Source organism: Giraffa tippelskirchi, chromosome 12 (assembly GCF_054371585.1).
Source record: "Giraffa tippelskirchi isolate mGirTip1 chromosome 12, T2T-mGirTip1v1.2.pri, whole genome shotgun sequence".
Taxonomy (NCBI): Eukaryota; Metazoa; Chordata; class Mammalia; order Artiodactyla; family Giraffidae; genus Giraffa; species Giraffa tippelskirchi.
Genome location: NC_137286.1, coordinates 37,107,142 through 37,128,004, shown reverse-complemented (window position 1 = coordinate 37,128,004; position 20,863 = coordinate 37,107,142). Strand labels below are relative to the sequence as shown.

At 47.9% G+C, this 20,863-nt stretch overlaps 1 protein-coding gene and 1 long non-coding RNA gene across 2 annotated transcripts in view; one reads left to right on the top strand and one right to left on the bottom strand.

Moving 5' to 3' along the window:
- Positions 1–20,863, top strand: part of OTUD7A (OTU deubiquitinase 7A) — a 336,026-nt gene that overhangs the window by 312,916 nt on the left and 2,247 nt on the right. Inside the window, exons 12-13 of the mRNA XM_081546684.1 lie at positions 19,868–19,982; positions 20,172–20,256. Coding sequence (XP_081402810.1) covers positions 19,868–19,982; positions 20,172–20,256 — 200 coding nt within the window. The remainder of the gene's footprint in view (positions 1–19,867; positions 19,983–20,171; positions 20,257–20,863) is intronic.
- Positions 14,247–17,194, bottom strand: LOC145528371 (uncharacterized). Its single transcript, XR_014070346.1, has 3 exons — positions 17,141–17,194; positions 15,467–15,595; positions 14,247–15,152 (listed from the first exon to the last, which is right to left on the bottom strand). It is a non-coding gene; the product is annotated as an uncharacterized LOC145528371 (long non-coding RNA).

Sequence of the window (20,863 nt, the reverse complement as noted above, 5' to 3'; positions counted from 1 at the left end):
TCCATTCAAATCATTACATGGGAGTTTCCTGTCATTTCAGTGCTGCAGAAAGTCTTACCAAGCTGGGCCCAGAGGCTGTGCACTGCAGAGTCTCAGCCACAGTCACATAGACTTGTGTGGGGCCTGTCTTTAGTCAGCACATTATGTGTCTGTTGTGGAGATGGTGGGATTTTGTTTGCAATGTTAACTGCTGATAGATGTGTGATTAATTGAGCAATGAAGGGGGAACTCTTCCTTTTTCACTTCTGTATTTGGTTAGACAGAAACTGCAAGGGACTGAAGGAAGGAAAGGCTGAGTAATTTCAGGGTCCCTGCCATCAGACGTGGTCCCAGGAGATCTGTGTTGGCTCATCCCATGGTAATGTGAGTCCAGAAGGAAGGGAAGCAGGGCTGCAGCCGGCTGAGAGGATATCATGTCCTTTTCCTGTGCTGTTTACAGACGTCTCACTTTAGCCACGGGAAGACGTATTTTGTCATTTAGGCCTTTTCTGTTGTCTCTCTACATTTTGGCCAGGGAGAGCTGGCTCCCTCCTGGCTTCCGGCTCTTCTCAAAGCTCACTGTGGCTCTTGGGAGACAAGAGGGCCCTTTCTCAGCCTCACCCTGTCAGTAAGTGACTGAAAAGACCAAAAGCCTGTCACATAGAAGTCAGATGTTAGCCATGAGTAGTAGGTCAGCAGCTCCTAACCTGGAAACTCAGGACTCTAGTCTTCTATTAAACTGTACAGAAAAAAAATGAAAAAACCATAAAAGAAAGATGAAATAATACAACCATTATATCAAGGTGAAACATTGCAGAAACAGCATGTTGTGTATAAATTTTGGAGAATTTGAATAAAATTGGCTGTGTTTTATTTCAAAATTAAAAAATGAGGGCCCTTTCTCAGGACTGGGAGTCCAGGCCACTCATCCAGTCTCGCAGAGACTCTCTGTGGTAAGGGGAAGATCGTGGTCGCAGGGCTGGCATCTCCAGCCACGGAGCAGGGCCTTCAGAGCCGAGTCCCCCCCTCACAGAAGGCACTGAGCTTTCTTTCAGGCCTTCCAGATACTGCTTTTAGATGCTTTCCAGGCCAGTATGAAGGTGCTCATCAATAAAAGGACAAATGTGGAGGAGTTCCCACAGCTTAGCAGGGAGCGTTACAGAGATAGGGGTGGTTTCACCTCTGAAAACTTGCTTTCCCGTAAGTGGGCTCTGGTCCCAGCGTGGTGTCTGAGGGGCTATGTCGTGGGCTCCTACAGCGCCCCCTGCTGGCTCCCTCTTTGTAGCGGCGCGATCCCTGCCTCCACTGTCTTCATGTGACCAGGGCTGCACATTGACCCATTCAGGTCTCACAACCACTGCATAAGCAGAAGCACAGCACATGTAAGTGGCTCCCACTGGCTGGGTAACCTCTGTGCTGCACATCAGGCCTTCACACGTTGGAAGAGAACATGAATGCTCTACAGACTCTGAGGCTTTAAGTATTGCTGCCAACACGTCCCTGTGCCACCCTCGCTAGTGCCTGCTGGTAGGCGAGACCATGTTTCCTTCTCCCATTGGCCTGAAGTCCAGAGGTCCTACATGCCAGGGGCTGAGAGTCCATTCAGTGAAGCACCTGTTGCTTGCAGGTTTGAGGGACCCAAAGATGAAGTGTCCTTGCCTTGGGCCCTCACCACCTTGTAGAGGAGACAGGCAACCCCACCAAGCCACATTCCATACAAACCACATTCTGTACAAGGCAGTATTTTCCCCAAACAGGCACGAGCTCCATTCAGCAGGAGAGTGTTTATTCTGATTGGAAAGAATGGACAGATAGAGCTGAGCAAAAGTGCTATGCCAGTGCAGGGATGTGGCTGGCATGTTGCTGGTGTGGCCCAGCAAGCACCTGTCATAGAGGCATGACGGCATTGGGCCTGGGTGCTGCCACGTCCTGGCTGTGTGGCCCGAGGGGTGCCACGTGCCCTCCCAGCCTGTCCCCTTCTCTGTTGTACAGTAACACCCACCTCCCTGGGAGTGAACGCCTTCGCCTCCCCTTGTTCATCCTCATCACCCCCACCCCATCCTCTGCCCTTTCTCTTCGACCCATTTTCCCATTGGTCTCTTTCTAATTTGACATGTTTAAGGACCTCACCATTTAGTTGTGAAGTGACCACCAAGGGATAGTCCCTCCACACACTGAAGTTCTCAGTCACCCCTGGGAATGACACTTCGTGTCCCAAAATCAGGCCTGTCCCCTGATCAATACATGTTCCTTCAAAGGTAAACCTAAAGGCCTCAATTGGCCCCCTTCCTGGCCACCCAGCGTCTCCCTGAAAGGATCCGCTGTGGGTGGGAGGAACAGAGCAGACACTGTCCGAGGAGCCATCACAAGAGGAAGTCTACCTCACAGTTCCTGTGGGGTACTGTCCTACCTTCTGGCCTGACATCAGAGACTGCCAGCGGCTTTCCACAAATACCAAATCCTAGCAATTCCACCATTGTTACCTGGTGTTTGGGGATGGTGGTGAGAAACTGAAAAAACATTAGGAATCTGCTTGGGGAACAGGCTTATCCTCTCTTCTCAGCCTTTATGAGGCCAAGAAAGTAGAAGCAACCACAGAAAGCCATGTGTTAGCACCCAAAAGAAGATGACTCCAAATAGCATTGGGCTGCAAGGGTGGTTGCTGCTCTGCTTCTGTAACAGAGAGTCCTGAGGTAGGTGGTCCAGGGCTGGTGCATTAGCCCTAGACATCCTCAGGGACTCAGGCCCCAGCCTCTCCCTGTTCCACCATCCTTATCGTGTGATTTCAGCCTCATGGTTATAAAATAGATGCTGTAGCACCAGGCATCACATCCACATCCCAGGCTGGGCCAAATGGCTCTTTTCTTGAAACTTAGTCATTTTATTTGGGAAGAACACCTTCCTCCAGTACCTGTGCTGGCATCTTACTAACTAAGGCTGAGCTCCACACTTGCAGTTTTCCAGCTGCAGAGCAACTTGAGAAATGAGTGCATCAGAGGAAGGAGGGGGTGAAGTGGTAGGCGGGGGTTCACTGAGCCAGCTCTGAATCAGGGAGAGAATGCTATGTTTCCAGGCAGTTGCATCTGGACTCTCCTCTTTATTTCACCAGCAATGACTACTTATCTAGGGAAGGGCAAAAGTGCAAAAAAAAAAAAAAAAAGGGGTTTTCACCAACTCGGGTCCTCATCTGAAAATAAACCACATAGGCTGTTAGGCTCTCAATCCCCTAAAAAGCAGGGGTGCTGTGAGGCTTTCAATGCTGTGCTTCTTAGGAGAAAATCCAGTTTATTTAAGCGCAGAAAGAAAAGCAGCCCTCCTCGCAGGCCATGCACTGCCTGTGGATGTCAGGTTTGGGGCTGACCAGGTGAGGGTGGCACAAGCGCCATGCATCCCACCCGTGGCTGTGCCCCCATAGGAGGAGGGGCAGGGAAGGAGTGGGTGGTCCTACTGAGAGCCAGAGCCAGACTTGGCTCCTGGCGACTGACTTGATGGCACATTCCTATGCCTCCGACATCTAAATGCCACCAGGGAGTTTCATGCTCAGAGGTTTTCTCTCCTAGAGCCCTGGGCTTATGCCAGGACAACCTCCCCAAAGCAGTCAGGACCCTTCTGATCCTGCTGAAGTGAGACCTCGGCCTGGTGAGGGGCTTCTCACTCCTTCCTTCCAGAAGGTCTCCAGCTCTGTACCTTTAGGCTGGGTTGCACTCTGCCCCCCAGGAGTTGCCCAGGAAGCTCTTTACAGACTCTGACGTCACCACTCCTATAGCATCCTCGCCTACGAGGACCAAGGATGCCCAGTGAGAGGACAGGTAGTGAGGAAACCATCCTCCTCCTTCCTGCCCTTCCCTGCCATGCCTCCCTCCATTCACAGGGCTCTCTGGTGATGGTTAGAACCCCTTTGGCTTTGGCTGCAGGTCACCAAAACCCAACTCGACGTGGCTCAGGCAGTTAGGGAGCTGGTTCTCACACACACTCAACAGTGTGGGGCAGGCAGGCGCCCTGGGGCAGGTGGGACATTTCAGGAATGTCGGAGATGACCAAGTGACTCCGCCTTACCTGCAGCCTCCTCACCTTTTGTTCCAGACAAGCACCTGCCACCACCCCCAGCAGCAAGCAGGTCTTGTTTGACCCCAAACTCCCACGTCTAAAAGGATTACCAGATCTAGGACAGGAAGTATACACAAAGATCCTAGTGCATCTTGTCCTGGAAGAAACAAGGCATCGTCACAGACCACGGGGGTGGTGTGGGGAGGGCTCCTGGGCTGATGGATGAGGCTCCCACAGGCAAGGTGGACAGTGAGGATCATCACTGGAAGGAGTGGTACCACGATGAAGTTGCTTCAGCCCGTGACTTCATAATGACGCTCAGGGAAAATTTCCCTCATCAGTTCTGCAGGAAGCTCGGGGCCACACATGACCTTGGAGACTGGTAAATAGCAGGAAAGCATCAGACCAGATCCTGCATTCCCTCAGTGAACTGATGACAGGTCCTTTGTCTGAGCTAAGGTACCCTGACTTGTCATGAAGGGAGGGGCCATCTCGGTAAGGTCTGCATTCATGTGTTGAAGTCCTATCCCCCAGGTCTCAGATTGTGACTGTATTTGGAGATGGGGTCTTCAGAGGGGTAATTAAAGAAAAATGAGGTGATTAAGGTAGACCCTCATCCACTGTGACTGTTGGTCTTATAAGAATAGTAGATTAGGACAGAGACACACACGAAGAGGAAATCGCAAGAGGACACAGAGAAGAGAGTCACCTGCAAGCCAAGGAGAGAGGCCTCAGAAAGAAATGACTCTGCTGACACCTTGTCCTTGGACTTCCGGGCTCCAGACTGTTATTAATAAACGGCTGCTGTTTAAGCCCCTCACTCTGTCTTTCGTCGTCATGGCCACCCAAGCAAACCAATACAGACAGAAAGAATACCTGGTTACTCAAGCCCTTGGGAATGAATGAGAAGCTGCCACGTTTCTCGTTACATCTGGCTCAGCTCATCGTTATCACCTTCTTGACCAGCAGATGCTATGTTCAGATCCATCAGTGGCCTGTCTGTGAGCTCTCTGCCCTCAGCACCTTGTGTGTGGGGATCCTGGGACCCACTGTAGCTGGTGGTGAATTTTTTCTTACAAAGTAATATTCTGCAAGCTCTGTAGATCCACACCCCAGCAGATGTTTGGAACATGGCTAGTCTTATAACTCTGCTCCAGGGGAAGGGGTGATCCAACTGGGAAGGTTCAGTAGAACAAAGAGCAGGACCATTGGATGTGTGGTCGAGGGCCTGGAGAGTGTGCCGTGGGCACAAGGTGCTCCAGGAGCTGGGGCTGGAATTGGGGACAGACAGCTGGCCGTAGGCCGGGGGGACAGGCTGAGGGTGAGCTCCAGCTCTCTTGTGTATACCTGCACAGCTTGAGCCACGGGAGGTTCATTCAACAGGTATTCACAGTGACAGCACACTCGTGACAGTGACAGTACTAAACGGCCCACACCTCACACGGTGAGAGCTTGAGGTTGAATTCCTTCCTTCCAGGGGTCGCAAGGCTGCAGGCATGGGTCTGAACAAGGCAGAGCCTCTCCAGCTGACCTGGGCTCCAGAGACAGAATAACCCCACACCACAGGTCATGAACTCTGTTTTCAATCTGTATTTTATGCACAGTTCACAGTTAAATGCCCATCTATGTTTTATGATTTCCCAAACGAGATACAGTGTGACATTTCATTTCCAATCTATTTGACAACAAACTGTGCTTTTTCTTATAGGATTGATTTATAATAAACAGCACCCATTTCCTATTAAGTAGAATTTGGCCTTAACAGGCTATGAATATTATTAAATGTTCCATTTAAATGGATTTTATAATATAATTTTGTTAATATAGCAGTCTAAAATGATAAATTAACCGTTTTCTAATCAAACTGGAAGTGAGAAATAGATTTAAGGGACTAGATCTGATAGAGTGCCTGATGAACTATGGATGGAGGTTCGTGACATTGTACAGAGACAGGAATCAAGACCATCCCCAAGAAAAACAAATGCAAAAAAGCAAAATGGCTGTGTGAGGAGGCCTTACAAATAGCTGTGAAAAGACAGGAAGTGAAAAGCAAAGGAGAAAAGGAAAGATATAACCATTTGAATGCAGAGTTCCAAAGAATGGCAAGGAGAGATAAGAAAGCCTTCCTCAGCGATCAATGCAAAGAAATAGAGGAAAACAATAGAATGGGAAAGACTAGAGATCTCTTCAAGAAAATTAGAGATCCCAAGGGAATATTTCATGCAAAGATGGGCTCAATAAAGGACAGAAATGGTAGGGACCTAACGGAAGCAGAAAAAATTAAGAAGAGGTGGCAAGAATACACAGAAGAACTATACAAAAAAGATCTTTGTGACCCAGATAATCACAATGGTGTGATCACTCACCTAGAGCCAGACATCTTGGAATGTGAAGTCAAGTGGGCCTTAGGAAGCATCACTACGAACAAAGGTAGTGGAGGTGATGGAATTCCAGTTGATCTATTTCAAATCCTGAAAGATGACGCTGTGAAAGTGCTGCACTCAATATGCCAGCAAATATGGAAAACTCAGCAGTGGCCACAGGACTGGAAAAGGTCAGTTTTCATTCCAATCCCAAAGAAAGGCAATGCCAAAGAATGCTCAAACTACCACACAATTGCACTCATCTCACACGCTGGTAAAGTAATGCTCAAAATTCTCCAAGCCAGGCTTCAGCAATACGTGAACCGTGACCTTCCAGACGTTCAAGCTGGTTTTAGAAAAGGCAGAGGAACCAGAGATCAAATTGCCAACATCTGCTGGATCATCAAAAAAGCAAGAGAGTTCCAGAAAAACATCTATTTCTGCCTTATTGACTACGCCAAAGCCTTTGACTGTGTGGATCACAATAAACTGTGGAAAATTCTGAAAAAGATGGGCATACCAGACCACCTGACCTGCCTCTTGAGAAACCTGTATGCAGGTCAGGAAGCAACAGTTAGAACTAGACATGAAACAACAGACTGGTTCCAAATAGGAAAAGGAGTACGTCAAGGCTGTATATTGTCACCCTGCTTATTTAACTTATATGCAGAGTACATCATGAGAAATTCTGGGCTGGAAGAAACACAAGCTGGACTCAAGATTGCTGGGAGAAATATCAATAACCACAGATATGCAGATGACACCACCCTTATGGCAGAAAGTGAAGATGAATTAAAGAGCCTCTTGATGAAAATGAAAGAGGAGAATGAAAAAGTTGCCTTAAAGCTCAACATTCAGAAAACTAAGATCAGGGCATCTGGTCCCATCACTTCATGGCAGATAGATGGGCAAACAGTGAAAACAGTGGCTGACTTTATTTTTCTGGGCTCCAAAATCACTGCAGATGGTGACTGCAGCAATGAAATTAAAAGACGCTTACTTCTTGGAAGGAAAGTTATGACCAACCTAGACAGCATATTAAAAAGCAGAGACATTACTTTGCCAACAAAGGTCCATCTAGTCAAGGCTACGGTTTTTCCTGTGGTCATGTATGGATGTGAGAGTTGGACTATAAAGAAGTGGCGTTGGAGAAGACTCTTGAGAGTCCCTTGGACTGCAAGGAGATCCAGCCAGTCCATCCTAAAGGAGATCAGTCCTGGGTGTTCATTGGAAGGATTGATGTTGAAGCTGAAACTCCAATACTTTGGCCACCTGATGTGAAGGGCTGACTCATTTGATAATACCCTAATGCTGGGAAGGATTGGGGGCAGGAGGAGAAGGGGACGACAGAGGATGAGATGGTTGGATGGCATCATCAACTTGATGGACATGGGTTTGGGTGAACTCCAGGAGTTGGTGATGGACAGGGAGGCCTGGCGTGCTGCGGTTCATGGGGTCACAAAGAGTCGGACACAACTGAGCAACTGAACTGAACTGAATCCAACTGGCCCATCTGTGAACCTGTTTAAATACAAAAATAGAGGAACCACATACCACCCCACCTGTTACTGGACATTATAAGAATCAGATGAGTTCACGGTAGCAAGAAGGCTTTAGAAATTCCTAGCAACCCCTTTGCAGTCAGGCTTCTTCCTGTTCAGCCACTTTCTAGGTTTGTGGTTTGCCACTGAAAGACACAATCAGGAAGGATGTGGAAAGCCAGCTTGCCTCTCCACATGGTCTGCAGGCAGCCTCGCTGGACTGCGTGGTCTGCAAGCGGCCTAGCTGGACCACTGGCCACATACTTCTGCTGCTTCTGCCATAGCCTTGAGTGTGGCTCCCAGAAGTATGGGCCACCCCCACAAAGGCCCCTCACTGTTGGAGAAGAAGAGGAGTCTGGGGTCATCCCGACTTTTAGGTCAGACCCTACACCCCAGGGCCTGGGGACCAGGCGGGGGATGTCATCTTTGACATTGTTGGTTTTTGACCCACGAACATCTCAAACAGCCCCCACATGGCCAGGAGCAGTGGGTGGAACTTCAAGGCTGTGAGTTCTTTCCTGGGCTTGCAGGGGAATTTTAGTTCAGAGAGCTGGGTTTTGCTGATCAAATGCCCAAGAGTCCAGTTGTTCACCGACATCTGCATCACCCCAAGGAGCATCAGCTCTGAAGGCCGAGGGTTAGTTCCAGAGGGATGCCAGCTGTGCTCAACTACACAGAAAGAACTGGCCAAGTGTCCTTCACTAGGAACCTGGGGCCTGGAGAGATGAGAGGGCAGAAGACATAGACACAGGCTCCTTCAGACCTCTCCAAGGTGTCTAACCCATAGAAAGAGACTCCTCCAGCCACCATCTCCCCGACTGCTGAGTCAGCCCAGCCCCCATCTCCATATGAAGTGCTATCTCTCCCCTCAGGCTGCCCCAGGCTACCTGTGGACCTGCAGGCTTCTGATGGGTGGTGTTGGAGCAGGACATGGCCTTCAGCAGTCCTTCTGCTGAAGAGGAGGGAGACAGAGCTCCAGGTGCCTGTCCTGCCCCCTGGACATGGGGAAGGAACCTCTTAGTCAGCCAGCGTGACAGCCTGTTTCTGCTCTCCAAGAAGCCCCCCTTGTTACCGTTCCCCAGGGTTGCGTCTAATGCATGAGAGAACCTGTGTCCAGAAAAAATGGACAGCTTCCTGACAACCTAAGTCCACTTGGAGAATTGTCTCTGGGGACGTTTTTCTGGGGAAAGGGTCTTTGGGAAAAAACACATCCTGACCAAAGCCCAGTGGGCTGCCTGGAGCGTGAGGCCACAGTAAGCTCCTCAAGCAGGAACTCGCCACGTCCCTGGCATTCACGGAAGGGAAAGAGCTGCCGTTGCTGTGCACCTTGAGGTGTCATGAAGCAAATCCTCATAAAGCAAATCTGATTTTTCCCAGAGGCACAAGGATGCAAGGTTCTCACCCAGCCAGGGGACTCTGCTGCAGGCCCACCAGAGGTTGTTCTCGGGCTCTGGTAGGCCAGAGCCAAGGCCACAGTGGGATCAGACACAGGGAGAGGAGGAGGATGACAAGGACCACCTTTCAAGGGCTCCTGTTCTTCATTGCAGGGCTTCCCAGGAGACACACTTGCCAATGCAAGCGACTCAAGAGACACGGGTTCAGTTCTTCATTGACCAGATTTCTAGATGTCTTAAAGCCACATGTCCTGTCTTTCTCATCTTTGCATCTCCAGCACCAAGACACTGGGGAAGCAATTAATAAATGTTGTATGAATGCATGAACAAGATTAAATGCTCACAGTCTACTAATTTCAGATAATTTTTTAAAAGGAGGGGGAGGCAAGGTGACAACAGTAGTAAAAGGAAAAGTACACACTGTGGAGTAAGGCAGACCTGCTTTTCAATCACAGCTCCAGCTTTGGCCTGGGCAAGGCACTTACGAACCAGAGTTCACTTCCTCTTCTATACAAGATGTAAGACCTGTAGCTGATGTAAGACCTGTAAGTAATGAATGTAGAGCTCCTGACACAGTGCCTGGTATTGATGGAGAGTTAGACACAGAGATCCATGGAACAGAATAGGGAACTCAGAAATAACCCCACACAAATATACTGAGATGATTTTTGGCAGAGAAGCAAAAGAATTCAATGGAGGATGGATACTTTTTTCAAACAAATGGTGATGAAGCAATTGGAAATCCATAAGAAAGAAAAGGAACCTAAACTCAAACCTCATTTATACAAAAATTAACTCAAAGTTGACCATATGCTAAAAGTAAAATGTACAACTATGGACCTAGAGGTAGGTAAAGAGTTCTTATATATTGTCCTATTTGTTCTGTGTCTCTGGATCCGTGACGAATAGAACCACTAATCTGTTCTCCATCTCTAGAATTTTGTCATTTCAAGCATGCTGCAAAATGGGAATCACACAGAATGCAGTCATTTGGGATTGGCATAATCCAAAAAAGAAAAAATATGTTGGATCTCTACTGTGCAAAGATGGTGGGGAGAGGTGCAGAAGGACAGGAAGGAAGGAGGAAGAGAGGAAGGCAGGGAAGGAGGAAAGAAGGAAAAACAAGTTACAGACTGAGAGAAAATATTTGAAAACCACATATCAACAAAGGATTTGCATCTAAAATATACAAAGAACTCTCAAAACTCAATAGCAAAAAGAAAACCCTCCAAACCATCCAAACAAAAAATGAGAAAAGATACAGACAGACATTTTACCAAAGAGGAGATACAGAAGACAAATAAGCCCGTGAAAAGTTGGTCAACATTAGAACCGCAAGATATCACTACATACCTGTCAGAATGACTAAAATCTTAAAAACTGACACCACCAAATACTGGGGAGGATGTGGAATAATTGGATTGCTCCTACACCGCTGGTGGGAAGGCAAAAATGGTTCAGTCACTCTGGAAAACAGTTTGGTGGCTTCTTATAAAACTAAACATGACTTACGCTGCTGCTTCTGCTTAGTTGCTTTAAGTTGTGCCTGACTCTGTGTGACTCTATGGATGGCAGCCCACCAGGCTCCTCTGTCCTTGGGATTCTCCAGGCAAGAGTGCTAGAATGGTTTGCCATGCCCTCCTCAGGGGATCTTCCCGACCCAGGGATGGAACCCGGGTCTCCTGCGTTGCAGGCAGATTCTTTACTACTGAGCCATCAGGGAAGCCCTCACTTACCATATGACCCAGCATTTGTAGCCCTGGGCATTTATCCTAGAAAAATGAAAATTATGTTCACCCAAAAGCCTGAACACAAAACTGCTTTATTTGTAATAGCCAAAAACTGGAAACAACCCAAATGTCTTTCCTGGGTGCATGGTTCACTATACTGTCTATATCACAGAATCCTACTCAACAATAAAAATGAATAACTGTGATTCGTACAATTACTTGAGTGGACCTCAAGGGAATTATTCTGAAGGGGAAAAAAGACTGCATTCTGTATGATTCTAGTTCTATAGCAGTCTTGAAATATATAGAGATGGAAAACATATTAGTGGTTCTGTTAGTCAGGGATTTCCAGAGAAACAGAACCTATAGGATACATATAGATACACATATAAGAGGAGATTTATTATAGGAATTGGTTCACATAATTATAGTGCCCAAGAAGTTCTACTGTCTGCCAACTGCAAGCTGTAGAACTAGGAAAGCCAGTGGTGTAATTCAGTCAGGGTCCAAACACCCAAGAACCAGGAGTGCTGATGTCTGAGGACAGGAGAATACCAATGTCCTGCTCAAACAAAGAGAGCCAATTCCTCTTTCCTTGGCTATTTGGTGCTATTTGAGCCCTCTGTGGAATGTATGATGCCAGCCCATGGAGGTGAGAGCAGTTTTCTATACCCAGTCTACCAATTTAAATGCTAATCTTTTCCAAGACTGCCTCCCAGACACACCCAGATTTTATGTTTACCAGCTCTCTGGCCATCACTTGGTCCAGGCAAGTTGATACATAAAATTAACCATCATAGTGGTGGACAGGGATTAGGGACCAACAGGGTTATTTAGAAGCATGCTGTTTAAATTCCAAAAGATGTATGTTCAAGATTCTCCAAATGTCTTTCTTGGTTATGGGTTTTTATTTAGTTTTGGTCTGAGAACAAACTTTTTATGATTTCTTTTAACCTGTGAAGGTTGGCTAAGAATATGTTCTATTTTGCTGAATATTCCAGGGATCTTGAAAAGAATGCATGTTCTGCTGTTGTTGAGTTCCATAAATGTCCATTAATTCAAGAGCTCTGGTGACATAATTCAGTCTTCTATATCTTTGCTGATTTTGTCTGCTTGTTCTCTTGGCTCCTAAAAGTGGCAGTCTCCAACCATAATTAATGTGTCTTTCTCCCTTCATTTTTGTTAGCATTTGCTTCGTGTACTCTGAAGACTATGCATACATGTAGGATTCTGATAGCTTCATGGAGAATTGACCACTGTATCACTATGTAATATTCCTCTATATGTAACAGGACTTGCACTGGAGTCACTCCAGCTTTCTCTTTAGTAGTATCTTTTAACCTGTGTATGTCTTTATATTTAAAATGGATTTCTTGCAGTCAGTATATACTGAGTTTTGCTTTTTATCAAACTGACAATGTCATCTATTAATTAGTATGTTTTGACCACTCACATTTAATGCTAGCTCCCTTCTGTTTGTTCCATCTATCTTTATTCCTTTTTGTCTTTTACTGTCTTCTTTATTTTTTATTTAATTTTATTGGAGTATAGTCAATTTACAATATTGTGTTAGCTTCAGGTGTACAGCAAAGTGAATGGGAAAAATATATATATATTCTCTTTTTTAGATATTTTTTCCATATAGGCCATTACAGATTATTGAGTAGAGTTCCCTGTGCTATACGGTAAGTCCTTATTAGTTATCTGTTCTATATATAGTAATGTTTATGTCAATCCCAATCTCCCAATTTATCTCCCCTAATCCACTGGTGGCTCAGATGGTAAAGCGTCTGCTTACAATGCGGGAGACCTGGGTTCGATCCCTGGGTTGGGAAGATCCTCTGGAGAAGGAAATGGCAACCCACTCCAGTACTCTTGCCTGGAAAATCCCATGGACGGAGGACTGTGGTAGCTTACATACAGTCCATGGGGTCGCAAAGAGTCGGACACGACTTCACTAATGGCAGTAATCCACTGGTAATCATAAATTTGTTTTCTACAACTGTAACTCTGTTTTGTAGATAAGTTCATTTGTACCCTTTTTAATATTCCATATATAATTGATATCATATGATATTTGTCTTTCTCTGTCTGACTTCACTCAGTATGACAATCTCTCGGTCCATCCATGTTGCTATAAATGGCATTATTTCATTCTTTTTATGGCTGAGTAATATTCCATTATATATATGTACCATATCTTTATCCATTCATCTGTCAGGGGACATTTAGATTGCTTCTATGTCTTAGCTATTCTAAATAATGATTCTATGAGCATTGAGATACATGTATCTTTTCAAGTTATGGTTTTCTCCACGTATATGCCCAGGAGTGGGATTGCTGGATCATATGACAGTTCTGTTTTTAGTTTTTTAGTTTTTTGCTATTCTGGATTAGCAAAGTGTTTTCGTCCAGCACTTTAAAGATGTCACTCCTTTATCTTCTTACTTGTTTAATCATGAGAAGTCTGCTGTGATCCTTAGATTTGTTTCTGTATATGTAATGTGTCTTTTTTCTTTGGCTGCCTTCAATATTTTCTCTTTGTCTTCCGTTTTTAGCAGTTTGGATGTATTATGTATATCCAGATTTGTTGCTGTTGTTTTCCTGCTTTTTCTTAGCCTCTTGGATCTATGGTAGAGTTTGTCATTTGTTTTGGAAATATTTTAGATAGGTAATGTCAGCCATCATTTATTTAAATATCTGACTGAGCGACTTCACTTTCACTTTTCACTTTCGTGCATTGGAGAAGGAAATGGCGACCCACTCCAGTGTCCTTGCCTGGAGAATCCCAGGGACGGAGGAGCCTGGTGGGCTGCCATCTATGGGGTCGCACAGAGTTGGACACGACTGAAGCGACTTAGCAGCAGCAGCAGCTGTTTTGTTCTGTCTCTCTTTTCCTTCTGGGATTACACTTGCACAGATTTGGGGCTATCTGATATTGCCCCATCAAATCTTGGATGTGCTGTTCTGCAAACCCCTCACTCTTTTTTTCTTTCTGTTTCAATCTAGTTAACGTCTATTGACCTGTCTTACTGTTCACAGACTCTTTCCTCAGGTGTGCAAAGTCTACTAATCAGCCTCTCAAAGTCATTCTTTATAATTGTGTTTTTTATTTCTAGCATTTCAATTTGACTCTTTCTTACAGATTTTTCTCTCTCTGCTGAAATTAACCATTAAATTCTGCAAGGTATCTCCTTTATCTATTTAGAGTCTTCAATTTATTAATCAGTTATTTTAAATCATGTCTTATAGTTTCAACATCTGTGTCCTGTCTATCTGGTCCTTCACCTGTCTTCACCTGTCAGTGTACTGGTTTTCGTGCCTCTTTCCTTGTGCCAAAAATATTTTGTTGAAAACCAGCCATCTTGAGTAGAGCAATATAGACTAAGGTACATCATTTTGATTCCTTTTGTTTTGCTGCATGGAATTTGGGTCAGTCTAGATCCAAACCCTGGTTACCCAGCCTTCAAATTTGTTCTAGTTATATCTTGTGTTTATGGTGGGGCTGTTATTTCTCACTGTCTACCTCATGCTTTATGCTGAGGCTCACTTTGGCATGGGTCTCTCTCCATATCCTTGCCCCTTTCTAGCAGTAGATTGCTACTCCTCACAGCTTCTTAGCCTGGGTGTGGGAGGGAGAGCAGAGAGGATACTGTTTCTTTCTTCTGATTAAGCCTCTATCTCAGGCAGACACTGTGTCTCTGGATCTGAGGGGAAGGAGTAACCTCCCCCAGCTGTAGTTCTGGGCTCAACACATATTCCTGCCCCTGCCCCAGAGAAAAAAAGACTTATTCCCTATTTCCTGCTCCTTCCCCATGCTTTACTGGAGAAAGGCTCAGTGCCCTAAGACCAGTGGTGTATGTTGCCTTACTCTCTGCAGTTTCTTCCTTAGTACAAAAGTCTTTGAAGGACACTTTGTTAGAACACTGGCCAGTCTTTTTCTGAGTACCAGCTCAGGTCCAACAGCAAGAGGGCTGTGTGTGCTTAAGGATTTCCCTTATGTCTGTGGCCCCCAGGGTCCTGTATGCTTTCCACCAGTCTACATCCTTCCTTTACCAACTTGTTAACAATTTTAGCTGAAATCTTAGTGGGGTCGAGCTGAAAGAAAACAAAGTGAAAGCGAGGTCGCTCAGTTGTGTCCAACTCTTTCCGATCCCGTGGACTGTAGCCTATCAGGCTCCTCTGTCCACGGCATTTTCCAGGCAACGGTACTAGAGTAGGTTGCCATTTCCTTCTCCAGGGGATCTTCCAGACCCGGGGATCGAACCTGGCTCTCCCGCATTGCGGGCAGACACTTTATTGTCTGAGCCACCAGGGAAGCTGGGGTCTAGCTTAGTCTGCCCCAATTAAGCTCATGTCCATGCCTCCTCAAAGACACCTGTCTTTCCCTCAGTCTGGGGCTAGCCAGTTACCTGTGACTTCAGCTCTTGAACAGGGTAAAGGAAAGTTGTGAATCTGCACTTTGTCTAGCTCGTTGTTGTTATACAAGTGGGACATCCCTTCTTCCATCTCTCAAAGGAACTAGAGGTCTCCATTGTTTTCTGCAAAAATAAGTACTGAAAATTGGTTGCTGATTTGGTTACCAACTTTGTCCAGGCTATTTTGAGATGATGGTTACCAGGGTTACCAGGGAATTCTCCATGTAAGAACACTGGAGTACATAGCTGTTCTCTTCTCCAGGGGATCTTCCCAACCCAGGGATCCAACCCAGGTCTCCTGCATTGCAGGCAGGTTCTTTACCCTCTGAGCCACCAGGGAAGCCCCCAAAGTGTTAGTCACTCAGTCGTATCTGACTCTTTGCCACCCCATGAACTGTAGCTCACCAGGCTCCTCTGTCCATGGAATTCTCCAGGCAAGAACACTGGAGTAGGTAGCCATTCCCTTCTGCAGGGTTTAAAAGATAGGAGCGTGCCTTTTCAAAGGGCCTTGGGGAGGGAGGGAGTTCACAGGCTTATTTTGAAAAGCATTTGCTCTTCCTGACATTCGCCACCAGAGGGCAAGTCACCACATAAGTCTCCTCACTGGGTGAGGTCAGGCTTCCCAGGCTTCCAACAGGAAAAAGTTAGGTGTGTAAAGTGAGAAGCAGAGGCATCTAAGTACCTGAGGCTCACAGAGGGCCTGTTTTCAAGGCCTCCCTCTAGGCTGTACAGATGCGGCTCCTAGGCCCTGCAACCCTGACCCGAGGGCCAGAAGACAGCTGTGCCCTCTGCACTTAAGATGCCTTCTGACGTCCAGGCTGAGAAGCTGCTAGGAGCCTGCTGGGTGGTCAGGCTCTAGCACCTACAGGTGATTCCAACCTTCTGCTTTGTGTGTTTGGGGGGAGGTGGACAGTCAGGGTGGGGAGCCCAGGAAGTCCAGCCCAGCCCAGCTACTGAGTAGAGGAATTCCCAGGGGCCCTTTGGTAGGGAAGCTGAGGAGACTGCAGAGCTATACTACTTTAGTTGGTTTATCTGACAAATAAGCCAAAGTCATAGTGGTTTCAAGTGATAAGTTTGCTTCTCCTGCAAATAAAGCCTAAAACAGTTGTTTCTGATGAGCAGGCAGGTCTCCTCCAAGTGAGGAATCAGGAACCCACTCCTGATGTAGGGCTTCCATCATCAGAAGGCTCGACAGTGGGAATGGTGTGGGAGAAGGCCCGCCCACCCCTCACCACACCACCCAGGGCTTCACACATTGCTTCTGCTCGCGCCCCACAAATGCAAGCAAGCCCATGCTCTTTCCTAATGCTAGGGTGGGGGATGGGAAATATAACTCGGCCTGGGCAGTTGCCCCAAAGGCACCTCTCCCCTGGGAAGGTGGACAGCCAGACCCCAAACTGTCCACACTGTACCTACAGAAATTACTTCTAACAGATTATTATTCTAGAACAATGTTTGCCAGATTTGCTTGATTTTAGACCAATGGAGAATACTTATTTAAAATAGAATCCTTGGGTCCATTTCCTGGACCCTCTGGTTTGGCCATCTGCATAGGGGCATGGAGTGGGTGCCTTTACCAAGCCCTCCCTCTAGGAAGCCATCCTGCCCTGTCTACAGAAGGAGCCTCTACCCCCTGCCCCCACCCCGTGGGTGGGAAGCCAGGCCAACCTTCTCTCTGTTGTCGTGGTGACTCTTGGGACTATGGGACCAGCTCCTGGGTATGACCCAAGGGAGGCTGGTCCTGAGCCAGCCCTGCAGTGCTCCCCACCCCACCCCCGCCCCCACCATTGTGACTACCCCGCAGCTCAGCCCTGGGAGGGGCGGCTGTGAGTCACAGCCACACCAGACAGGACCAAACAGTCTGTGGCCAAGGCAGACCAAGCTGCCCCTGACCTCCCAAACCAGAGCACAGTGCCATCCAACCCCATCCAGGTCAAAAGGAAAATCTGGAGCAAACCTGTGTTTCCCTTAAACGGGGGCTAGGGGGTGGGGTGGAAGAAGACTATGTGTGTGTCTTCAGTGACACTAGAGGGCAGCACCGAGTCTGTATTTCCTGTTTCTTACTAGAACATCAACTATTAACGGGCATTCAGTCTCAGATTTTATGTGTTTGTTATTTATTGATTTGCCTTTCTGTTTTTGCTATGACACCTTTGTCATGAATCTTGGGGAAATGACACCAGATTTGTGGCCCGCATCTGGGGCGGGGGGGGTGGCGCAGGGAGGGAATGCGCAGAGGAGTAAGAAGGCAGAGTAAACCCCAGGCAGGAGCAGGGCCCCTGCACCCTAGAGTGGTGACTAGGGGCTCAGTTTCCTCAAAGATGGGGCTCTTTGTGTCAAAGGAAAGTAGCATTTGGGAGGCCCCGTGTGCTCAATCACGGTCAGGCAACATCTGGCCACCAGCATAGGAGTCGGACAGAGGCGCTGCAAGGCCAGAGTCATCAAGGATAAGCCTGAATCAGGGAGGGCCCTGCCCCAGCTGTCAGCTTCTAACCCACTTCCCCATCTAGAAGGGGGTCTGGCCTCACTTGCCTCCTAAGCTGGTGGGACAGCGGAGGTGAGAGCTCCCTGTGGAGGCCCCAAGGCCCCAGCAGGTCTGAGTGTCACACCTGAAGGTGCAATGGTCCCTGCACCCACATATACCACCCACAGCGCTGGGCAGGCCGGCTCCCCAGGCAGCACTCATGGCAGCACCCGCTTCTCCCTCCACCAGCCACTGGCATGAGCCTGGCTCCAGCAGACAAAGCAGCTGGCCTGGCTGAGCCCCAGTTTGTACAACTCTGCCTCAGCCTGATGCTCAGGTGGAGTCTGCAGGGGAGCTTAGTGCCGTCCCCACTCGAGGCTGCTGCTCCCAGGGCAGAAATGGGGTGGCTCCCATTCTCTCTCTCCCCATTCTCTCTGCCCTTGGCAACAAGAGTCCTCATGTCACTAGGGAGCTGATCCCGCCGGCTCAGAAGCTCCCAGCTAATCCCAGACAAACCTGTAAACACCTGCCTCCACCCCAACCCTTATGAAGTGGGCCCAGGTCCCTGGGGGTGGAGGCATGTTTTGATGAATCAAGCCTTCTGTGCAGTGAGGGGCCAGTCTCTCCTCACTGCCTTGTTGTTCGGTCGCTCAGTTGTGTTGACTCTCTGTGACCCCATAAACTGCAGCACGCCAGGCTTCCCTGTCCTTCACTATCTCCCAGAGTTTGCTCAAACTCATGAGTCAATCATGCCATCCAACCATCACATCCTCTGTTGCCCCCTTCTCCTCCTGCCTTTAATCTTTCCCAGCATCAGGGTCTTTTCCAATGAATTAGCTGTTTGCATCAGTATTGGCCAAAGTATTGAAGCTTCAGCTTCAGCATCAGTTCTTCCAATGAATATTCAGGGTTGATTTTCTTTAGGATTGACTGGTTTGATTTCCTTGCTGTCCAAGAAACTCTCAAGAGTCTTCTCCAGCACCACAGTTTGAAAGCATCAATTCTTCAGCACTCAGCCTTCTTTATGGCCCATCTCTTACATCCGTACATGACTACTGGAAAAATCATAGCTTTGACTATCCAGACTTTTGTCAGCAAAGTGATGTATCTGCTTCTTAATACTCTGTCTAGGTTTGTCATAACTTTCCTTCAAAGGAGAAAAGGTCTTTTAATTTCATGGCTGCAGTCACCATCTGCAGTGAAGATTTTTTGGAGCCCAGGAGAATAAAGTCTGTCACTGTTTCCATGTCACCACCTCGTCCACCTACACATCCCTCCTCAGAAGGCTCGGTGGTCTGCTCCGGAATGGCTTGCCAAAGCTCCCTTAGGCTGCTGTTCACCCTCAGTGCGCTATTACCACCCAACAGCAGGAGCTGTATGTCACCTGTTTATCCAGCCCTCAGTATAGGATGTGAGCTCCCCGTGGCCGAGGCCACTGTTTCTGTGGGTCCCACACAGATAGACCTGCTCAATGAACTCATGAATGAGCAGATGGCAGGCAGCCCTCACTCCCCTTCTCTGGGAGGAGCTGGGTGGGCCTGGCCTCAAGCCCTCTGCTAACTGACCTTGCTCAGTGCACTGTCTGGCCTGGGTCCGGTCCTTAGAAGGGGCAAAAGCAGTGATAGCTTCTTTTTGTCTGCTGCCGCAGGAGGGCATCTGCCTTTTGATCCATGTTGAGGCCAGATCATGTCTCCAAACTGTTCTTTGCTGTCCACAATAAAGAAATTTTTTAAACTGTTAGTGGTGGTTTTGAAACCACTAATGTTCCTGCCTGAGTAGAGGTCCTGTGTACACCTCCATTTGGTTTCCTTAATCACGGCGGCACCTGTACTCAGCAGACTTTTCCTGTCCTCCCTAGGGGTCATGGGGGCTTTGAGCCTCCCCTTGCACCCTGGGCCACCTGACACAGGTCTCTCTCTTTTGTGTTCCAGCTGTGATCCCCCTGACAGATTCGGAGCACAAGCTGCTGCCTCTGCACTTTGCGGTGGACCCCGGGAAGGACTGGGAGTGGGGGAAAGATGACAATGATAACGCCCGGCTGGCCCAGTAAGACCCTACTCTGTGCCCTCCCTCCCCCTCAGTGCCCTACAAGGCTGGCTGTCTCCGGGTTTACCGGGGAGGGCCTGGGCGAGGTGCCTTTGCTCCTAGTGGCTGGCTGGCTGGCTGGTCTGCCTGCAGGAGGGGTGCGTGCGGGTGAGCTGGGACACATCTCACTTGGTGTTCCTTTCTCGCTAGCCTGATCCTGTCACTAGAAGCCAAGTTGAACCTTCTGCACAGCTACATGAATGTGACGTGGATCCGGATCCCCTCTGAGACCAGGGTAAGCTTGGCGCACACCAGGACAGACCAGCAGGCACCCTCAGCTCAGGGCAGGCAGGCAGGGTGCACCCTCCCCCATGCGGGACCCCCTGACGCTGGGTTCCATCCTGCCCACAGTGCGAGTAGCTCCAGCTCCAGCTGAAACACGTGTCTGTGCACCCGTGTGATTGTGGGTCTGGGCATAGGCACACGCTCCAGCTAGGGGAGTTTTTGTCCCCTTATTTTCTTCAGAAGGAGAGGCATAAACACACCCTCAAAATAAACCGTAGGCAAGTCACAACACAAAATTCTCTGCTGAGCTGGGAACATGATGTGCTGCCATGGAGCACAGTTAATTCTAAACCTGTGTGTAGGTCCTTGAAAAGGCAGGGAACCAGGGCACAATTCCTCGGCATTTCCTCTTGTTCTTCTCTCCCCTCCGGGAGGGGGGAGCTGTAAGAAAGGGGGCTGGTGCCCCACTTGCCCCCCCTCCCTCGGGTAGGACCATGCTGGCCCTGCCTCCAAATGTTAAGAATGATTCGCTTTAAGTATCTGGCTGATGTTCTCTGCCCTCACTTTCCTGTAGTGAAATCTCAGGAAAGGGGATTTTTTTTAAAAGCTTACAAATA